A 16940-nucleotide genomic window follows, 5' to 3' on the forward strand; every position below is an offset into this window, starting at 1 on the left:
TGGCTAATTGCAGCTGGGTATATGTAATATCATGCCTGCTGAAACGGCCAAACATGTGTGATATCACGAGTGGTCAATCGCCACGGACGCAGAGCCCAGCTGTATTCAGATACATGTGAGGGTTCTGCTTTTTACAATTCGTTGTGCTCCTGAACGTCGTCCGTGTCGACCAGCATGGTGCCGGCGGCATCGGCAGCCGCACTGGCAGCACTTGCGACGGCTTCCTTGACACCTCCCGTGGCCTTCTCCGAGGCCGTCTCGGCGGCCTCGCTGGCGGTAGAGCTAGCGTCGCTGGCGGCGCTGCTGGCGGTGCTGCTGGCCGACTTGTACTTGATCGACTCGGGCTTGGGGACGCCCTTGATACCGAGGAGTTCCGTCTCGAAGACTAGGTGGCTGCTGTCAGTTTGGGCAGCTCATGGATTCGTGATTCATTAACATACCCAGGGTAGATCCAGCGGGGATGGGGCCCATGTTGCGTTGTCCGTAGCCCTTCTCAGGGGGGATAGTCAGAGTGCTGTATGTTATGTTAGATCGGGTGTTGGGACTATATCGTGGGGTTTCAATCGACTTGCCGCTTCTCGCCAATGCACTACAAATCGCAAGTTAGCTATTATTTCGAAACCAGAGGGTTATCATCGAGAACCTACCATATCAAGGAGACCTTCGTCCCAGCCCGCGATCACTTGGCCAGTACCCAAGTTGAACTTGAAGGGTACGTTGCGGTCGTAGCCTATACATTGAAGCCCGTGTCAGCCGTCTTTCTCCATTCTTCTTGCACCACTTGTCCCCCTCTTCAGGTATTAAATAAACATACTGGCATCGAACTTGTTGCCATTGGCAGCCAGTGTTCCCTTGTAGTGCATCTCCACGGCGTCTCCCTTTTTGGTCTTGCGATCGCAGTCTACGGCCTGGGTGACCTCGATCTTGAGCTCGGCGGCCATGGCACCGACGGCGGCCGAGGCCACGAGGGAAAGGGGGAAGATCAAGTTCTTCATCGTTACGTTTTGTGTCGCGTTACGTTCGTGTCGTTAAAAAGGGTGTAATTCGGGTTCGGGGTTGCAGGGTAACACCTAGAATGTGATTGAGGTTGTTGTATGGGAACTTTAAGGTGGTGACCTCAGCTCTGGAGAAAAGAGGCGGGGCAGGTCAATTGGCTGCTGCGAGTGATCTGGCCACAGAACCAAAATGCATGTGGCGGGCAAGCGGTAGCAGTCGCTAGGCAATTACGTCGTAGTGCTCTTCAAGCAAGCAAGGGGCATCACGGCCACAGCTCGCTAGGCTGGCTATCTTATCGATACTGCTCTAGCCAAGCGCAAGTGGCCTAGCAATGTGGCTCCCGTTCTCTCCAACACCAGATCCTCGAGGACTTAAGCCCACTAGATCAGGCAGACGATGCGGGGTTACGTCGAGCAACCACAATTCACGGAAGCAAGTCCTATTATCCATACAACCACCACAACACCTTGGAGCCGTGGGAGGCCGTGTTTCAACAACCTGCATACGTCAAGTCCTGTCTACTTCGTTTTAGTCCCGTCGAATTCCTCCGACCAGGTTCAGCTTTGCTCATCATGCCTGCCCTGATTCTTCAGCTCTGAAATACACAGCCTTGTCGGACACCGCCGCGCCACGAGTAGCCTCGACCAGATTGTGTTTTCTTTTGTCGGTCAACCCCGAAAAGGTTGACCAAGCCAGTGAAGCAAGGGGCTGTGTCTTTTTCGGTATCTCTTCTCGTCTAAATGACAATGCGTCATCTCGATTTCACATGCTTCAGAAACCCCCAAAACCAGGCAATTGTGACCGCAGCAAGGCGGCCAATCGCCTGGAAGCTGGTATGCGAACCAGTTGGTGATCACGGCGATCAACTGGGAGAGCTGAAGGCGATGAGGGTGTGATGCTTTCAAGTTTCAGACCCTACCTTCGACCAGGCTGTTGGGATCTGTGTGTGACCTTTAACTCTCAACTCTGAAGTGGAGGGTGTTATGATCTCCATGTGTTGGTCGTTCCTGCATTGAGTTCTTGTTGGTACTTGGCTGCTTTCCACGATCTTCAAGGCACAGAGGCTGGCTGCATGTGTGTGTGTGTGTGTGCATATCATACATGTCGCGCCCGAATTAGAGCATGGCGCCCCTGGAACCTCCAGCTCAGGTCTCACAACGACGCAAATGCGTGCCCCTCCACAGAGCTTTCATCCGCCCCCAGAAGTTGCAAGAGATGTTTCAACAGCGCAATGGGGCCAAATTCATCTTGTCCAGGACTTGCGAACAGCCCAAATGAGTCACTCCGTGAGACTCGTCCTAGAGCCCAGCGCGGCAGGCAAGGCAGTTTTTCTACATGCACTGTACATGCTACTTCCAGTACAGAAGTCAGCCAGCAGAAGAGTGCCCTGTCCATTTCACACCGAAAACGCACCTGGCTGGGCGGGTTTGGGGGCCTGGACAGTGGACGACACGCTTAAGTCGGCAAGCCCGTTCAACTAAAATGGCCCATTTTCCAGTCATGACCTGCCCCAGGGTGCGAGGTTGCAGGCTGCTAAATTGTGCTGTGACCTCCAGGCAGACATCAATCGACCCGCTGTAACCATTGGCAATTCTCGACATCGGGTCAAGCCAATCAAGCGACAAAAAGTTCGATTCCCATAGCTCAGACTATGCGTTTCTTGTCAAGATACGTGCGGCCAGGCATCGCATCGCGACATGCACACTTCGGCAAGCGATCGTGACTCCAGGACTTTGGTCACCCTGCACCCAGGGGCTTTTCATTTCCGCATCCCCGTCGCATGCCACCAATACCTACGGTGCAAGCGTATTGCATGTCCTGTTGATGCTACCATGCAGAGCAGATCGAGCAAGCAGCATTGTACTTTTGTGTCAAGTGTCGCAACAGCAACAGGCTTGGCCATCTTCAGCCCCCACGAAACAAATTCTCACCACACCCATGCGCCCTCAGCCCTGCCCAGCTTCAGTTTATGACATTTTCTGAACGCTTGTTCTGCTTGAATGTGACGACCTTGCTTTTCGCCACCAGACTGCCCGACGTCTCTATTTCTCACTTTCTGCCCCCCGTCTGCGCCCACTTGCCATGGCAGGGGATTTCTCACAATTGATGTCTTACCGAACCAACTTACACTCTCCCATCCTTATTCCAATTCCACTTCAGCCTATCCTGCCTAGAATACAAGCCACATGGCTCCACATCTAGGTAGTCACCTGACCCCATTCGCACGTCCAAGTAGACAGCTGCCTTATACTCGTCTCAAGCCTCCCAAACGTTACTGCTTTCCGCCTAGGTTTCGCGGTTGGTGAGTCACGCTGCCTGGGTTCTCAGGAGAGTCTCGTTGCTCTCGGCCTATGTCAATGGATACCTGGGTTCTGCCTTGGAGGCAGTGACCTCACCGGGAATGCTTCGCCCTTGTCCTACTACGTTGTTTGTCTGAATTGGTATCGATCCAATACTCGCTGGGCTAAGTATACGACTCTCCTTTTGTCTCTCTCCTTGGAGTATATAGGCATGTAGTATTCCTCCTTGGTGGCGTTCAATCCTATCCTCAGATCACTCATCTTCCAGTCAGTCATCTACAACACACACATCCAAGCATCCTTCCACATATTGGGACATCCCCGAAATTTATGTCATCTGGCAAGAAGTCTTCCAAGTCGGCTCTCATCATCAACGACCGATCCTCCCAGAGAGAATCATACACCAGCTCTTCATCTTCCTACACTTCAAGCAGCTCGTCCAACAAACACTTCACAATGCCTTCCAGCAGGTCTTCCAGCTCTGGCACCTCTGACATCTTCCGATCATCCAAGTCAAGTAAGTACATCATACCTGGATCATTAGACAAGAACACGACACTAACCCAAACCACAGAGGACCACAAGAAAGAAGTCTCCCGCAGCTCAAATGGCACTGTGATCGTCCACGAGTACGCCAGAGGCTACGACCGCGCCGAACCTTCCCCATCCTACAGGAACAGTGGCAGCACTCGCCGCTGACCTTGAGCCAGAAGTTGTTCATCCAGCTTTGATCACTTGTAACGATACCACGGGGCGTTTCGGGGTTGCTTTTCAAAATAGATCGACTTAAAGACGTGGAGGATACACGACTCCAGGGAAGGATAAGATGTCAAGAAGCTTGTCGCGAGGCAACTGCATTTGGGGGTCATCTGCTTTTATGTCTCTTCAATCCGCATTTGGATATAGACTGTACCACTATCATCTCCTTCGTATTTCCTAGTACAGATCGGAAGACTTCAGAATCAAATTCCCAATTGGCATTTCTATCTACCAAGCCGCTGTCGTCGTCGTCTTCACCCTATATGAGCTGCTCTTAGTCATTGCCCAATAGTATCGTCGTCGGGAATCCTGCGATCCTTCAAACTTCCGATTGGACATCACCCTGTCAGAAAGTCCCTGATCGGCACTCGTACCAGCCAGTCAGTATTGCCGGAGGAATCTTGTGCCACCGTCGAAACACGTGGCCTGCCACGTACAAGGAAACGAATTCAGGAACCGTGTCCAGGAACACATCCAGGAACCTCATCCTTCCCGCAGATGACGGTGATGATGACCCGGTCGCGCTACGTAATATCAGGTGCATGAACCCATGGGGCACGGGAAGCGTGCATCGTGGAGTCAGCCCGTGGTTCACGCGTTGCTGCCTTAGGTGGGACGGGTGCCTAATAGGATACCCACCCCTGGTTCATTGACAAGTAGATAGATACATACATGCCATATAATCAATAAGAACACCCATTCTTATCAATGCCATCTGCTTCGCATCTTTATATCATGGTACGGTTTCTCACAAGAGCTCAACATCCACGACCGACTCTCAGGATCTTTGAAAGGCGCTTACGTACCATTGAACTTGATGGTCTTCGAGTATTAGTCAGCTTATCTATGGCGAATACGACCGATACGGCTACGTCCAATTTCTTGACGTCTCTGCGTATGGCTCTTGGCGTAGATGATGCTCCGAGCGAATCAATCGGAGAAGGCTGTCAATACGAAATTGGGACATCATGGCCCACCATGAGAAAGCGCCCAGATTGCCACCGGATCCTACCACTCTGGAACCGCGACAATGGCAATGACTACTTAACCTATCTCGTCCCGAATCACATCGAGAAAGTAGCCTTGTGGCTTGCATTGCATGTCATGTAGTCGGCAGCGCGGATAGATGCCGCCGACCGATGCTTCCACGCAGCAGGGGACCAAGCCTGCCTACATATATAGCATACAGATGGCGTGCATACATGTATGTATGATCCGAGGAAGGGCGCATATGACAGATAATCTTCCGATTGGACATGTCGATTCCAAGAGAGCCGTGTGGGGCACTTCCCTATCTCCCTACGAACCCATGCATGCTTCTTGTCTCACCCACGATGCAGCAGCAATACCCCGCCTCTACCATACCCTCCGGCCGTATACGAACGTGACATGCAGATATAAGACATCACGTCCGCATGGGTGCTGAGTTAATCCCCTCGGTTCGGATGCGGGGTTGGTGACACGCATATACATGGTCACAAGGAGAATATATATCTGTCAGGATCTAGCATGATGCCCCAGAGCCTAATTGCCCTCCCCAGCGGTTGGAGCTACTATTGCGGCTTCAGACGACTTATTGTGTATTGAAAACATATACCATCTATTATTTGAAGTTATGCTCCAAAACGCGGACCAGTCGATGGGTAGGCGTTACTCAGGGGTAGGCACCAGGTCGCTTCTGCTAGCGATATGTTCCGCCTTGGCCGCTTCAATAGCAGTAGAAGCAGCAACTGATTCTAACACTATCTGGACATCCCTCAACACCACCCTAACCGGCCGACTCCGCCAATCCGAACCGCTCGCACGCCCATGCTTCCCCAACTTCGCCGGCCAGCCCGTCCCTCTGGACGAAGCGGCCTGCGCCGCGGTGCGCACCAACTACACCACCAACCTCTTCCGCGACGCCCAGCCCGCCGGCTACATGAACCCGCAGAGCGAGATGTGCCTCTCGGACCCCGCGGACCAGTGCATCCTGGACACCACCACTAACACGACAGCGCCCGCCGGTATGCCAAGCCCCAACGCGACGTGCGGCCGCGGGGGAGTGCCTTCGCACTACGTCGAGGTGCAATCCGCGTCCGACGTCCTCGCGGCGCTGGACTTCGCCCGCGCGCACCGCGACAGCGATGGGGTGTACTTGGTCGTGAAGAATAGCGGCCATGATTACATGACGCGCAACAACGGCGGGCCCGGGGAAGTGCCCTGATGCTGTGGATGCACCGGCTGAAGGGCATGGAGTTCCACGATTGCTTCGTCCCGGATGGGTGCAGTGGTGCTGAGACCGCAGGAATGCGCGCCATGACCGTCGCGGCGGGAGAGTCCACGGGTGATGCATTCGCCTTCGCCGCGGCGCACGACAGCCTCGTACTTGGCGGCTATTCCCCGACCATCGCGCTCAGCGGCGGCTGGATCCTGGGCGGTGGCCACGGGCCGCTTGCTCCGGTGTATGGTCTGGGCGCGGACCGCGTACTCCAGATGCGAGTCGTCACACCCGACGGCGTGGAGCGCGTGGCGACCGCATATAACGAGCACGCGGATCTGTTCCGGGCGCTGCGGGGAGGCGGCGTCGGGGGCGCGTTCGGTGTGGTCCTCGAGGCGACGCATCGGCTGGAAGCAGGCCCCTTGCCGATCGCGGTCGCTTCGCTGAAACTGCCCAACGATACGCCTACGGATACAGTACTGGAATGGATCGAGCTGCAAACGCAGAGTTCGCTGCGCTGGGGCCGCGAGGGCTGGGGCGGACACGTCGCGGGGCTGTACCTGACACACTTCAACCCCCTGCCCGCGATCGCCAACCTCAGCGACACCAGCGCCGCAACCGCGTCGATGCGCGAGGCGTCCGATTTCGTCCTCGCGCACGGCGGCACGAGCGCCGTCGAGGTCTTGCCCGACTTCCTCCCGGCCTGGAACAAGTACGTAGTTCCCGGCGCCACCAAGACGGCGGGCAACGCGCGGTTCATCTCTAGCCGGCTGATCCCGCAAGACATGTTCGCGGACGAAGATGGGGTTCAGAAGATCATGAGCTTCCTTAAGAGCCTGCCGACGGATAGGTGGAATCCGCGGAACCTCTACGTACCCGCCGCCACGCCGTTCGTCGCACACACCAACGGCACGTACGGACGACCTTTGAGTACTGTTGAGACTTCCGCGGTGCACCCGGCCTGGTACACGTCCCTCTGGGCCCTCTCGACCGCCTTCACGCTTCCCTGGAACGCGACATACGAGGAGCGGCTCGACACCTTCACGTGGTTCACGGAAGTCACGCAACAACAAGAGATCCTAACGGGCGAGAAGGGCGGATCCTACGTCAACGAAGCGAACCTGTTTACGCAGGATTGGCGGGAGGCCTGGTGGGGGAGCCGGGAGAACTACGAGCGGCTTCTCGAGACGAAGCGGAAGTATGACCCGCAGGGGTTGATGAACTGCTGGAAGTGTGTCGGGTTCGAGGATGCGGATCTCGTCGGTGAGAGGTTTAGGTGTCAGGGGAAGCTGCAAATGGCTATTGATGAAAGGATTGGTCGAGACTGATCAATCTAATACATGCCAACTTTTCCATATAAGTCACGCTCATCATTCTCGTTCTCGAGGAGCTACGTAACAGGCAGGGGATGCCAATCTTCTCCTCTGGCATTGGCTGTTTCTCCACAGCCTTTACGCCGTGCAACTTGTCTTTACGTCTTGACGAACCCCGGGTGATTGCGCAGGTGCTTCACAGGACGGCCCTGGATCCGGATCCCAGCAACGGCGCACTGGTCCAAGTACGCCCGTACATCCTGGGGCTTCTTCGACGTGATGTGGCCGGCCGACAGCATCGAGGCAATGATGCCCACCGCGATCGGGCAGGCTAATAGGCGAAGCAGGTCCGTTAGCCAATCGTCGGAACACAGCATACTCGGAGGACCACAGAATTAGTACAACATACCATGAGAAGTACTGTTTTCAACTAGATTCTTGGGCTTGGCCTCGTGGTACTCTATCTTCTGGCTTCGGACTTAGTAGTCGACACCTGTTGAAATACAGTTGTTAGAGAAGGATGTGCTTCTAATCACTGTACTTATGAAATGGGGTTTTCTACGAGCTCCATAGTTCGATCCTGAGGCACCGTCTTCCCAAGCATTTGCCCAATCCTCATCCAAAGCGCCGATGAGGATGGTGTTTGGATTGTCCTCGGGGGCGTACCGCCCCTGCACCTCCAGCAAGTCGAGGTCCTTCTTCTCATTGCCCGCCGCCGCGACCACAACAAACCCGGCGTCGACGAGCGCCTGCAGCGCCGTCCTGGCCGACTCGGTGTTGCTCACGTCGTGCGAGATGTTCAGCACCGCGAACTCGTAGGCCGGGTGCTGTTCCTGCAGCTTGCGGAAGTGCTCCCGGACGACGTCCATGGCGTCGCCCCACTGGTTCACGTTGTACAGCGTGTCCCAGTCCTGGGCCCGGCGCACCCGGACGACGAAGCAGCGGCACCACTTGCCGCGGCAGGACCCGTACTGCGCCGACCCGATGCGGTTCAGCACGGCCACGCCGTGCTTGTCTGGGCCGTCCGGGCGCTCCGCGTCGTAGACGGCGCTGCGTTCGGCCAGGTCCTCGGCTTTCAGCCTCTTGGTGTCGATGGATTCGACCTTTGCGCCGTCGTGGCCTTTGAACTATTTTGAAAACGATGTTAGTAAGGTTGAAGAAGCCACAGGTAGCGTCTGTCAGGGGTGTGGGGGTTAAACTTATGCATCGGCTGTCGAAGGCTCTCTCGAGGACATAGATGGCCACCTTTTCTCCTGATTCTCGGGCGACCAGAATACGGCTCTAGACAGTATCTGTAGGATCGGATCGCGAGTCGGCACGGACTTGTATTCGAACCCGTTCCGATCTTTCTTGAAGTAGAGAGGACCTTCCATATCTTCTAAGGCTGCGTTCTTGGTCTGGTATATGAAATGTTAGAAGAAGTTGTCGGGCAGATTTCTTGGTATATTAACAGAGCTCCAAACGATGTCAGACCAATGTCATGGTTGGCAAGAGGTCCTTTGATGAGCTTTAAGTAGCTTAGAAAGGTACATGGATTTGCAAACGGAAGAACCATATATTGCTTTAGAAGTCAATGAGCTGTGTGCAAAAGGCCTAGAACACCTCGTTGATGCAAGGAGCAGTGTGCCTTGACCGGCCACTTCCAGGTGAAGGCTGAAAACATGCTCAATACGGTGTAGGTGTGTATGGGTATTGAGTCCGTGGTCGGAAAAAGCAAGTCTATCCAAAGTACAACATGCAGAAATCAACTGATAGGGGCGTGATGGATGTTCAGCTTGGCTGACTCTCGCGCAGCCCGTAATGCCTTGTCGTGCTCTAGTACCCAAGACACGCAGCACCAGCCGTGTCTGCCACGCGAATTCCTTTATTAACCTCAAGTTTCTGGGCGGCTGTAGTAAAGACATCAGGTCAACGCTCCCAGTGTTTCGCAGGACCTATACTCTACTTATCTAAGAGACCAACCTCACACACGCTCTGCGTGTTTCGGATTCTCCATGCGGAGCTATGCCTGCGGTGTACATATGAAGTCAGATCAATGATACGAATCAAATCAAGATCGCAGGTTCTCTTGTCGAGGAATTTTCACGTTCCGACTGGGTTGAACAGCACAAAGCGCAACAAAAACTATAGAAATGCCATAGAAGTAGAGACTGGGAAAGTGGTGTAGAAGAAGTTAATGATGATAATTCAGAGCAAACGACCAAACTGAATAGCTTATGACTTTGACATAGAACTACACGAACTCTCAAGCTGAGCGGGTGCGAGCTCTGTCGCGTCTAAGCTCGCTTGCGGAAAAGTCGCCGGGAGGAGGCCGCCTGACATTCGTACCCCAGGAACACTCGGCTCGTCAAACGATGCGGAGGATGCAGACTCCGTATCTTGCCTTAGAACGAAGCATTAATGCGACGAACAGTTACTGCACTAACACCATTATGATCGCAGACGGACCATCCACCCCGACCCCATGCGTGGTACTCGAAGCTTGGCGGGCGAAAATTCCACCAGAGATGCGGCGCCGCCAAGAGTCTGGAGATGCCTCTCCGGGTGCCCTATTGGCTGCCAGGGGAAGCTCGCTAAGAGCTATTGTCCCGCCCTACCCACTGTAGGTCACAACTAGGCGACAGGGAGGGGACCTTCGGCACATATAAATGAGTACTATACGGATCCAAGATGAGAAGCTATATATAAATTGCAACCCAGATCTAGGCGCACGAATGGTCAGTGGCGGGACAGCTATAGGTCACCGCTGCTAAGAGGTGGCCCCTTAATGAAGGCAGGCTCGTCAGGCCGTCTGTCATTAGCCTGAAGACCGCAATTGTCCACCAACCAATCACCGCACGGAGCTCCCTCCGCCTCGCCTGCCAGAAGTCGAAACGATCGTAGCCATGTTCTTATATATAGTCGACGGGTGCGATCGCGCCTAATAGACCAGTCCTTCTCGTGTGCGAACGTGAGGTGGTCAGCTGTCGCTACTTCCGCCCAAGTCCATCCCATTGACAAGAAAGCGATAAAGCGAAGTCACTCCTTCACGATGCATCTCCTCAACAGCCCAGCCGTGACCGCGGCGATCCTGCTGGCGCTAAGCAGCGGCGTCACGGCGCAGCTCAACCAGCTCGCCAAGGCGGCCGGCAAGCTGTACTTCGGGACCGCCATCCACGGCGAGGACCTGAACGACTCGAGCCAGCAGAAGTACCTGGGCGACAGCAACGACTTTGGCCAAGCCACTCCGGGGAACGAGAGTATGTAAACCGCTTACCCTTGGCACATTATCTGATGCTTCCGAACGGGGATATTTCTTTGGCTAACGAAGATGAATAGTGAAATGGGACGCCACCGAGCCCAACCGCGGACAGTTCACGTTCGGCAACGGCGACAAGATCGCCAACTTTGCCAGCTCGCACGGCCAGATGCTGCGATGCCACACCCTCGTGTGGTACGCCCAGCTTCCCGGATGGGGTACGTTGCATCTGCCATGATCTCCTCGGGGATGGCGACTAACGAGTTGGTCGAACAGTCCAGAACGGGAATTGGAACAAGGACTCCTTGACGTCCGTCATCAACACCCACATCTCCAATGTGGTCGGTCACTACAAGGGAAAATGCTACGCTTGGGACGTCGTCAATGGTACGTGTCTCATCCCAGTGTGCTGAACCGACGACTCTGTGGCCAAGCTGACATGGTCTCTTTCTTGAAATGCAGAGGCGCTCAACGAAGACGGCAGCTACCGCAACAACCCCTTCCTCCGCATCCTCGGCGACTCCTACTTCGCCATCGCCTTCGACGCCGCCGCCAAAGCCGACCCCAACACCAAGCTGTACTACAACGGTAATTAGTTATGATCGACCGCCCCCCCCTACCCTACCCTTCCTTGTCGCAAGTATCGTCTGTCCATCGTAACCGCTAATGACTTCTTCCTTTCCGCCCGGCCCAGACTACAACCTAGAAACCCTCTCCCCCAAACAACGCGGCGCCGTCAAAATCGTCCAACTCGTCCGCGCCGCGGGCAAACGCATCGACGGCGTCGGCATGCAAGCCCACCTCATCGTCGGCCAATCCCCCAGCGCCTCGACCCTCCAATCCGTCATGCAATCCTACCTCGACGCCGGCGCGACCGAAGTCGCCTTCACCGAGCTCGACATCCGCTTCCCGAGCCTGCCCGCCACCTCCGCGGGCCTGCAGCAGCAAGCCGCCGAGTACGGCGCCGTGACGTCGGCCTGCCTCGCCGTCCCCGGCTGCGTCGGCATCACGACCTGGGGCTTTTCTGACGCGCACTCCTGGGTCCCCGGCACGTTCCCCGGCAACGGCGACGCGCTGCTCTACGATCGCAACTACCAGAAGAAGCCGGCGTACTCCGCCATCAGCAGCATCCTCGCCGCGGCCAAGACGTCGGGCGGCGGCGGCGGTGGGGGAACAGCAGTGCCTACTACTACCACGCTTGTGACCAGCACCACCACTGCGGCCCAGCCGCCGCCCGCGACCACCACCACTGGCAATGGTGGGGGGTGGCTGTGTTTCTCCACAGTGGGCGCAATGCGGTAAGTAACTGAAGAAAGTCACCTTCCTCTCCTGCAATGCAACTCACTCTATGACGATGGAAGAGATGCTGACGTTGAAAACCGAATAGGTGGCCAGGGCTGGAGCGGATGCAAGACTTGCGCTTCGGGTTTGACGTGCAAGTTCAGCAATGACTATTACTCGCAGTGTGTGTAAAGATATGTGGAGAGGCGACGGGCGGGCTGAACGCATGAACCGTGTGCAGTTGGGGTTGCCAATTGAGTTGAACGGGAGTATTGGACCTTCAAACCTAGGCTCTCACTCATCAGTCCCGATCAAAATACGAATAGTAACTCACGAGTCAACGCTTCCGTTGATCCGAGCCGATACGTGAAGATGCAGAAGGGCAAGTGGCTAAATCGACAGCAATTGGTCGCGTTCGGAGAGGGCGAGGACGGCCTCCCAAGCATTTTGTGAGCTGTGACGTAGTTGTATTGATTAGAAGACTAACCACTAATGACGGTCTTCAGCTGCATATGTATCTAAATACAAGAGCTGGTCCACCATGTGATGTTGATCTTCAACTTTTTGTTGCCCTTGAAATATCCATGTACAATCTAGAGCGAGGGAATCCGCTATGCCAAAATTCAAAAAATCAGAGCCCGACAAAACTCCGGGAAAAGCAGCGCTATGCATCTAAAGGAAACTGTTGACAAGCGTAACAATCGTGGTGTAGACCATGCAGACCAGGCCGAGCGTCATTAGGGCAATGTCGCAGATCTTCTCGGTCCTGGTGGTGGCGATGCCACGGTAATGCAGGTATGGAGGGTAGATGTAGACCAACGGCACGCATGCGAAGGACCCAATGAGAGCCACGAATCTATCGAGATTGCTAGCCCCAGCAATGGAGACCAATCCACAGCCGAGGACCATGGAAGCTCGGAAAAGGTTCTTGATCCATTTGGTCGTGAGGCTCTTCTTGCCCGAATGGTGGCCGAAGAACTTGCCCTCCAGAATTCGGATGGCGGGGAAGAGTTGGACAGGGTTCCCCACCAAGACCGCCAGCGAGTAGAGGAACTGCACCGCATTGACGAACTTGTCGGTTTGCGGGTAATTGTTGATTATCTCAATGCCCGTAGCATCGCCAAACGTCGCATAGCAGAGAGCTCCGACCGACGTGAAAATGATGGTGATGATGAGCATGATACTTCCCAGAAGGTACTCGAACTTCTCCGGCTTAGCCATAGATGACTGAATGGGAAGGATGAGTCCGATGCCCTCGAAGGTGAAAATGGCGGAGCCAATCATCAACGTGTACCTGTCAGGGTTGAATAGAACGACAGACTCAGCCATGCCCTCGGTGGCGAGCTTCGCGACGTCGTAGTAGTAGATGTATCCCAGACCAATCATGATGCATATGTCGGCGAAGAGGGCAGCCGGCCCCAGCTTGGAGATGTTTCGAATCCAAGCGAATGGTATGAGGATGAGAATCTGGATGACAATGATGGAGGACGTCGATAGAGGGGCGCCACTCCTACTCACGGCCGCGAGGAACGAGAGAATGTTCTCGGCCACGAAGACGATACCGGCACAGACGAAGCCAAGCTGGGACATGGTGATGGATGCAAGGATCAGGCCTCGCATTCGGTTCCCGGCGATAGCATGACCGAGCTCACCGTAACCGCCAGGGTATTTGGTCTTGCAAGCCAGCAGCAGGTGGAAGGATACCATGGAGATGGCCGCCACCACGATCATGGTGATGCTCGAGAAGAGGATGCCACCGTTGCTGAAGGCCTTTGGCAGAAACATAATACCGGTTCCAATGAAGGCCTTGAGCAAGGTGAAGAAGGTCTTGGTAGTACCAGCAGTCGCAGACTTAGAGAGCGCGGGTACTCCTACGACGTCCAAGCAGGGGCCGAGTCTCAGTCGCGGGGCGTGGTGCAGCACCAGGAGTCGCCTCCTCGTCGTCCTCGAAGCTCACCGCTTCGTCATCCGAGTCGGCAAGATCTTCACCGGCGAAGCTACCATACAGATCCAAGAACTCGACGAAGTTACGGGTGACGGGCATCCTGGCGGCCAGATGCTGCTGTCTCTGCTGGATGTAGGCTCTTCGAAAGCCGCCGGGACCCATTTGCTGCCCAACAGACATGAGGTCGTCATCGTCAAAGGTAGGCGCCTGTCCCGGATGGTGAAAAGTGGCTGCTCGCTTGTGCATCTTGACCCGAGCGGCAGTCTTGAAGACATCACGATGTATGTCGCCGCCGGGCAGCTTCAGTGATGATATCTCACCAGGCGGGTTTGAGTCTGGAGTGGACGATCTGCCGACATTCCCAGCGTCTGACGTAGCATCGAAAACGTATCCATGGCTCTCTGGAAGATGCTCGGCGACGACCTCGGCCTCATGCCTCAGGTCATTGGGCGAAATGGCGTCAGCCATGTTGTGAAGCAGCAATCTAGAATGGATGCTGTATGGTCTAGTCTATTGCGAAAGACGGGCTTGGTTCGTTCAACCTTGAACTTGAGCGGACGACTAAGGTAAGCAGCAGGTCTCCATGGACGATTGCGACAATCGTGGTCTATAAGTTGTATGTATAGATAGCAGTGACGTGAAGAGCGGGTTCGACGTTATGACATGGCATGGGCAGGGAAGGTTGTAGAAGGTTGGATTGCGATTGACGAATTGAGGAATGAAGTTGAAGGAAAGCCGGAGAAATCCCTGATGCGATGGCAAGCAATTCAATCAATGGCATCGTGGCACGGGGCACAAGTTAGGCTCAGTCCGTTGGTGGGGCAGTTTAACGCGGGCTAGGCTCGGCTGGGCTGAAATCCAATGACTTGCCCGCAAACAAAACACTGCAGTACCTAGAGTACACTGCACACAATGCAGCACACATGCAGTAGCCATTGGCCTGGACAGACTGTGATGCCACTCGCTGCAGCCACCATCTCCCATCCAGGCCACCGTCCGCGGGGTTTGCGCACCAAGTGGGGTCGGTGTCCAGCATCTAGGCCAACCTGGGCCTGCTAACGTACCCTCGTCGTCGCCCCTGAAAAAAGTGTGGTTGAGCCGCCAGAAGGGGCTGACCGACAAAACTGACTCTTTTTTCATTTGCTATGGGTTGGTATGCCAATCGCATGTCATGTGAGGTTACGGAGCAATAAAAAAAGGTTGCAATCCCATTGCGGAAGTGACAGTCAGAACCTAGCGATCGTTTGCGTTCAATTGGCAAGATCGCAATGCAGGGCAAATGCTTAAAGATGGTCATGTCAAAACATTAATCTGGCCATCGTGTCTCACAAGCCAGATTAGCTAAACTCTACTACCGGGTGCTGCCTTCCACGTTGTTTGTGGCAGTGGCCAGTGTGGTGTGCGGTCGGGAACATCCGATAGGTGCCCTCATCCAGATCGTCAGGGGACCACGGGGCTTGGTCACTTCCAATGGACACCAAACATTTCACGTCAAATGTTTTCGTGCAACGTGGGAATAGTTTCATGTACAAACACTTTTGAGCAGAATATTAAACATGGTGAAGTTGGGCCTTGTCGTAGGGTATTGAGGGTACGGTGCCCCACTGTCGATGCCGATCTGCCTTTGGCTCAGTGGATCCCTGCGGGTCGCATGTAGGGACCGACCGACCCCGTGACAAAACCAACTTTGAACGAACCTTTGATCATGCATGACGCCGACCGTATGCATTCTCGAGGACGCAACGTTCCTGTGGAGGTTGGCCTGGATTGACGAATGCCGTTTCATCTTGGGCACGCCATTTGCGTCCATACTGTCGTGTTATGCTGGTGGATCTTGAAGTCTTGGATCGCCCATGAAGATGCACAAACTCATTTCTGCCGGGGCAGGATCTCAGAGTGCTTCAGGGGCGGCGCTTTAGAGGCCTAACCAGCAGAGGAAGTTCATACAAGGTGTGTTTGTAACACGAAATGTGCTTATGTTACTCACAGCGACGTTCATTTTTTGGCCTGTGCATCGACTCGCTGGCACGCCTGAGTCATGATGACCATTGCTAAGCACATTGAAGTCATAGAAGATGATGAATACACAAGGTGACCAAAATGCACCCGAACGCCATGCGGATGAGTCGAATCTGAGAGCTTGCGTTTGGCGCGGAAAATCGTCGCTTGTGGTCGCCTATGATTCGCGTGGTTACACGCGATGCCCGGCTTCTGTTGGATACAGGTTTGCCTTTGACCCTGTCCTCGTGCTTTGCTTGCTCGCATCACCACGATGACCTGGCCATTAGTCACGCAAATACAGTCGTTTCTAGAAGCCCATAAGTATGATACTGCCATGCCTCCTAGCACGCTGGCCGCCCCCCCATTGGGGATTATGATAAGAAGTTTGCTGACTAACATTGATCTCCCGTGCGGCCAGGGCAGACGGCGCTGGATGGCTGGTTTGGTGCTCGATATATATTTTTGTGTTTTGATGTTGAGATGATATAAAGTACCATGAAACCCTGTTTGAGTATGGCGGAACGAGAATCTGATCTTGTGTTAGGCTTGGGTTGCGATGCGTGTAGTAGTTGGTCCCTTTTGCTGTTGTTAGCAGGTTTATGACATGGGCAGTTGAAGACGAAACAGTTGATAATCATTCCAAGCTTGGCTTGTTTATTTGACATATTAGTGTAACTCATTTGCTCAGCTGGTCGTAGAGTTTGTTGATCGGCATGTGGGTGTGATGATTATGAGGGCAGAATGGAGAAGATAAACTTCGTGGGCACTTACATATCAGATTAGTTTGAGGCGTTCGAAAGGACACTGGCTAAGTAGATACGTTCATTGAGCAACTCTGATATTGTTTGATTGCCATCTGCAAGTTGTGACGGCAGTGTACTTATGTGATAGGTGTGGCGTGGTGAGG

General features: G+C 54.4%; 6 protein-coding genes across 6 annotated transcripts; 3 read left to right on the forward strand and 3 right to left on the reverse strand.

Annotated features, from left to right (window-relative positions):
- Positions 1–131: 131 nt before the first annotated feature.
- On the reverse strand, positions 132–995 carry PG997_010200 (uncharacterized protein; the record flags this gene model as incomplete). Its single annotated transcript, XM_066814515.1, has 5 exons — positions 132–385; positions 441–492; positions 569–589; positions 648–730; positions 815–995. 5 exons carry the CDS (start codon positions 993–995, stop codon positions 132–134), a joined length of 591 nt encoding a protein of 196 aa, XP_066666477.1.
- A 2757-nt stretch (positions 996–3752) lies between these two features.
- On the forward strand, positions 3753–3995 carry PG997_010201 (uncharacterized protein; the record flags this gene model as incomplete). The annotated part of the gene is made up of 2 exons (XM_066814516.1): positions 3753–3813; positions 3871–3995. The coding sequence occupies 2 exons, from the start codon at positions 3753–3755 to the stop codon at positions 3993–3995; spliced, it is 186 nt and encodes a 61-aa protein (XP_066666478.1).
- Positions 3996–5670: 1675 nt separating this feature from the next.
- On the forward strand, positions 5671–7583 carry PG997_010202 (isoamyl alcohol oxidase; the record flags this gene model as incomplete). The annotated part of the gene is made up of 2 exons (XM_066814517.1): positions 5671–6252; positions 6285–7583. The coding sequence occupies 2 exons, from the start codon at positions 5671–5673 to the stop codon at positions 7581–7583; spliced, it is 1881 nt and encodes a 626-aa protein (XP_066666479.1).
- Positions 7584–7726: 143 nt separating this feature from the next.
- Positions 7727–8941, reverse strand: PG997_010203 (Alkaline protease 1; the record flags this gene model as incomplete). Its single annotated transcript, XM_066814518.1, has 3 exons — positions 7727–7899; positions 8131–8695; positions 8846–8941. 3 exons carry the CDS (start codon positions 8939–8941, stop codon positions 7727–7729), a joined length of 834 nt encoding a protein of 277 aa, XP_066666480.1.
- A 1658-nt stretch (positions 8942–10599) lies between these two features.
- Positions 10600–12540, forward strand: PG997_010204 (uncharacterized protein; the record flags this gene model as incomplete). Its single annotated transcript, XM_066814519.1, has 6 exons — positions 10600–10807; positions 10887–11024; positions 11083–11193; positions 11269–11394; positions 11501–12104; positions 12378–12540. The coding sequence occupies 6 exons, from the start codon at positions 10600–10602 to the stop codon at positions 12538–12540; spliced, it is 1350 nt and encodes a 449-aa protein (XP_066666481.1).
- Positions 12541–12759: 219 nt separating this feature from the next.
- PG997_010205 (uncharacterized protein) lies at positions 12760–14500 on the reverse strand (the record flags this gene model as incomplete). Its single annotated transcript, XM_066814520.1, has 2 exons — positions 12760–13958; positions 14011–14500. The coding sequence occupies 2 exons, from the start codon at positions 14498–14500 to the stop codon at positions 12760–12762; spliced, it is 1689 nt and encodes a 562-aa protein (XP_066666482.1).
- Positions 14501–16940: the final 2440 nt, after the last annotated feature.

Source organism: Apiospora hydei (genome assembly GCF_038363865.1).
Source record: "Apiospora hydei strain CBS 114990 chromosome Unknown utg000007l_segment0_segment0, whole genome shotgun sequence".
NCBI lineage: Eukaryota > Fungi > Ascomycota > Sordariomycetes > Amphisphaeriales > Apiosporaceae > Apiospora > Apiospora hydei.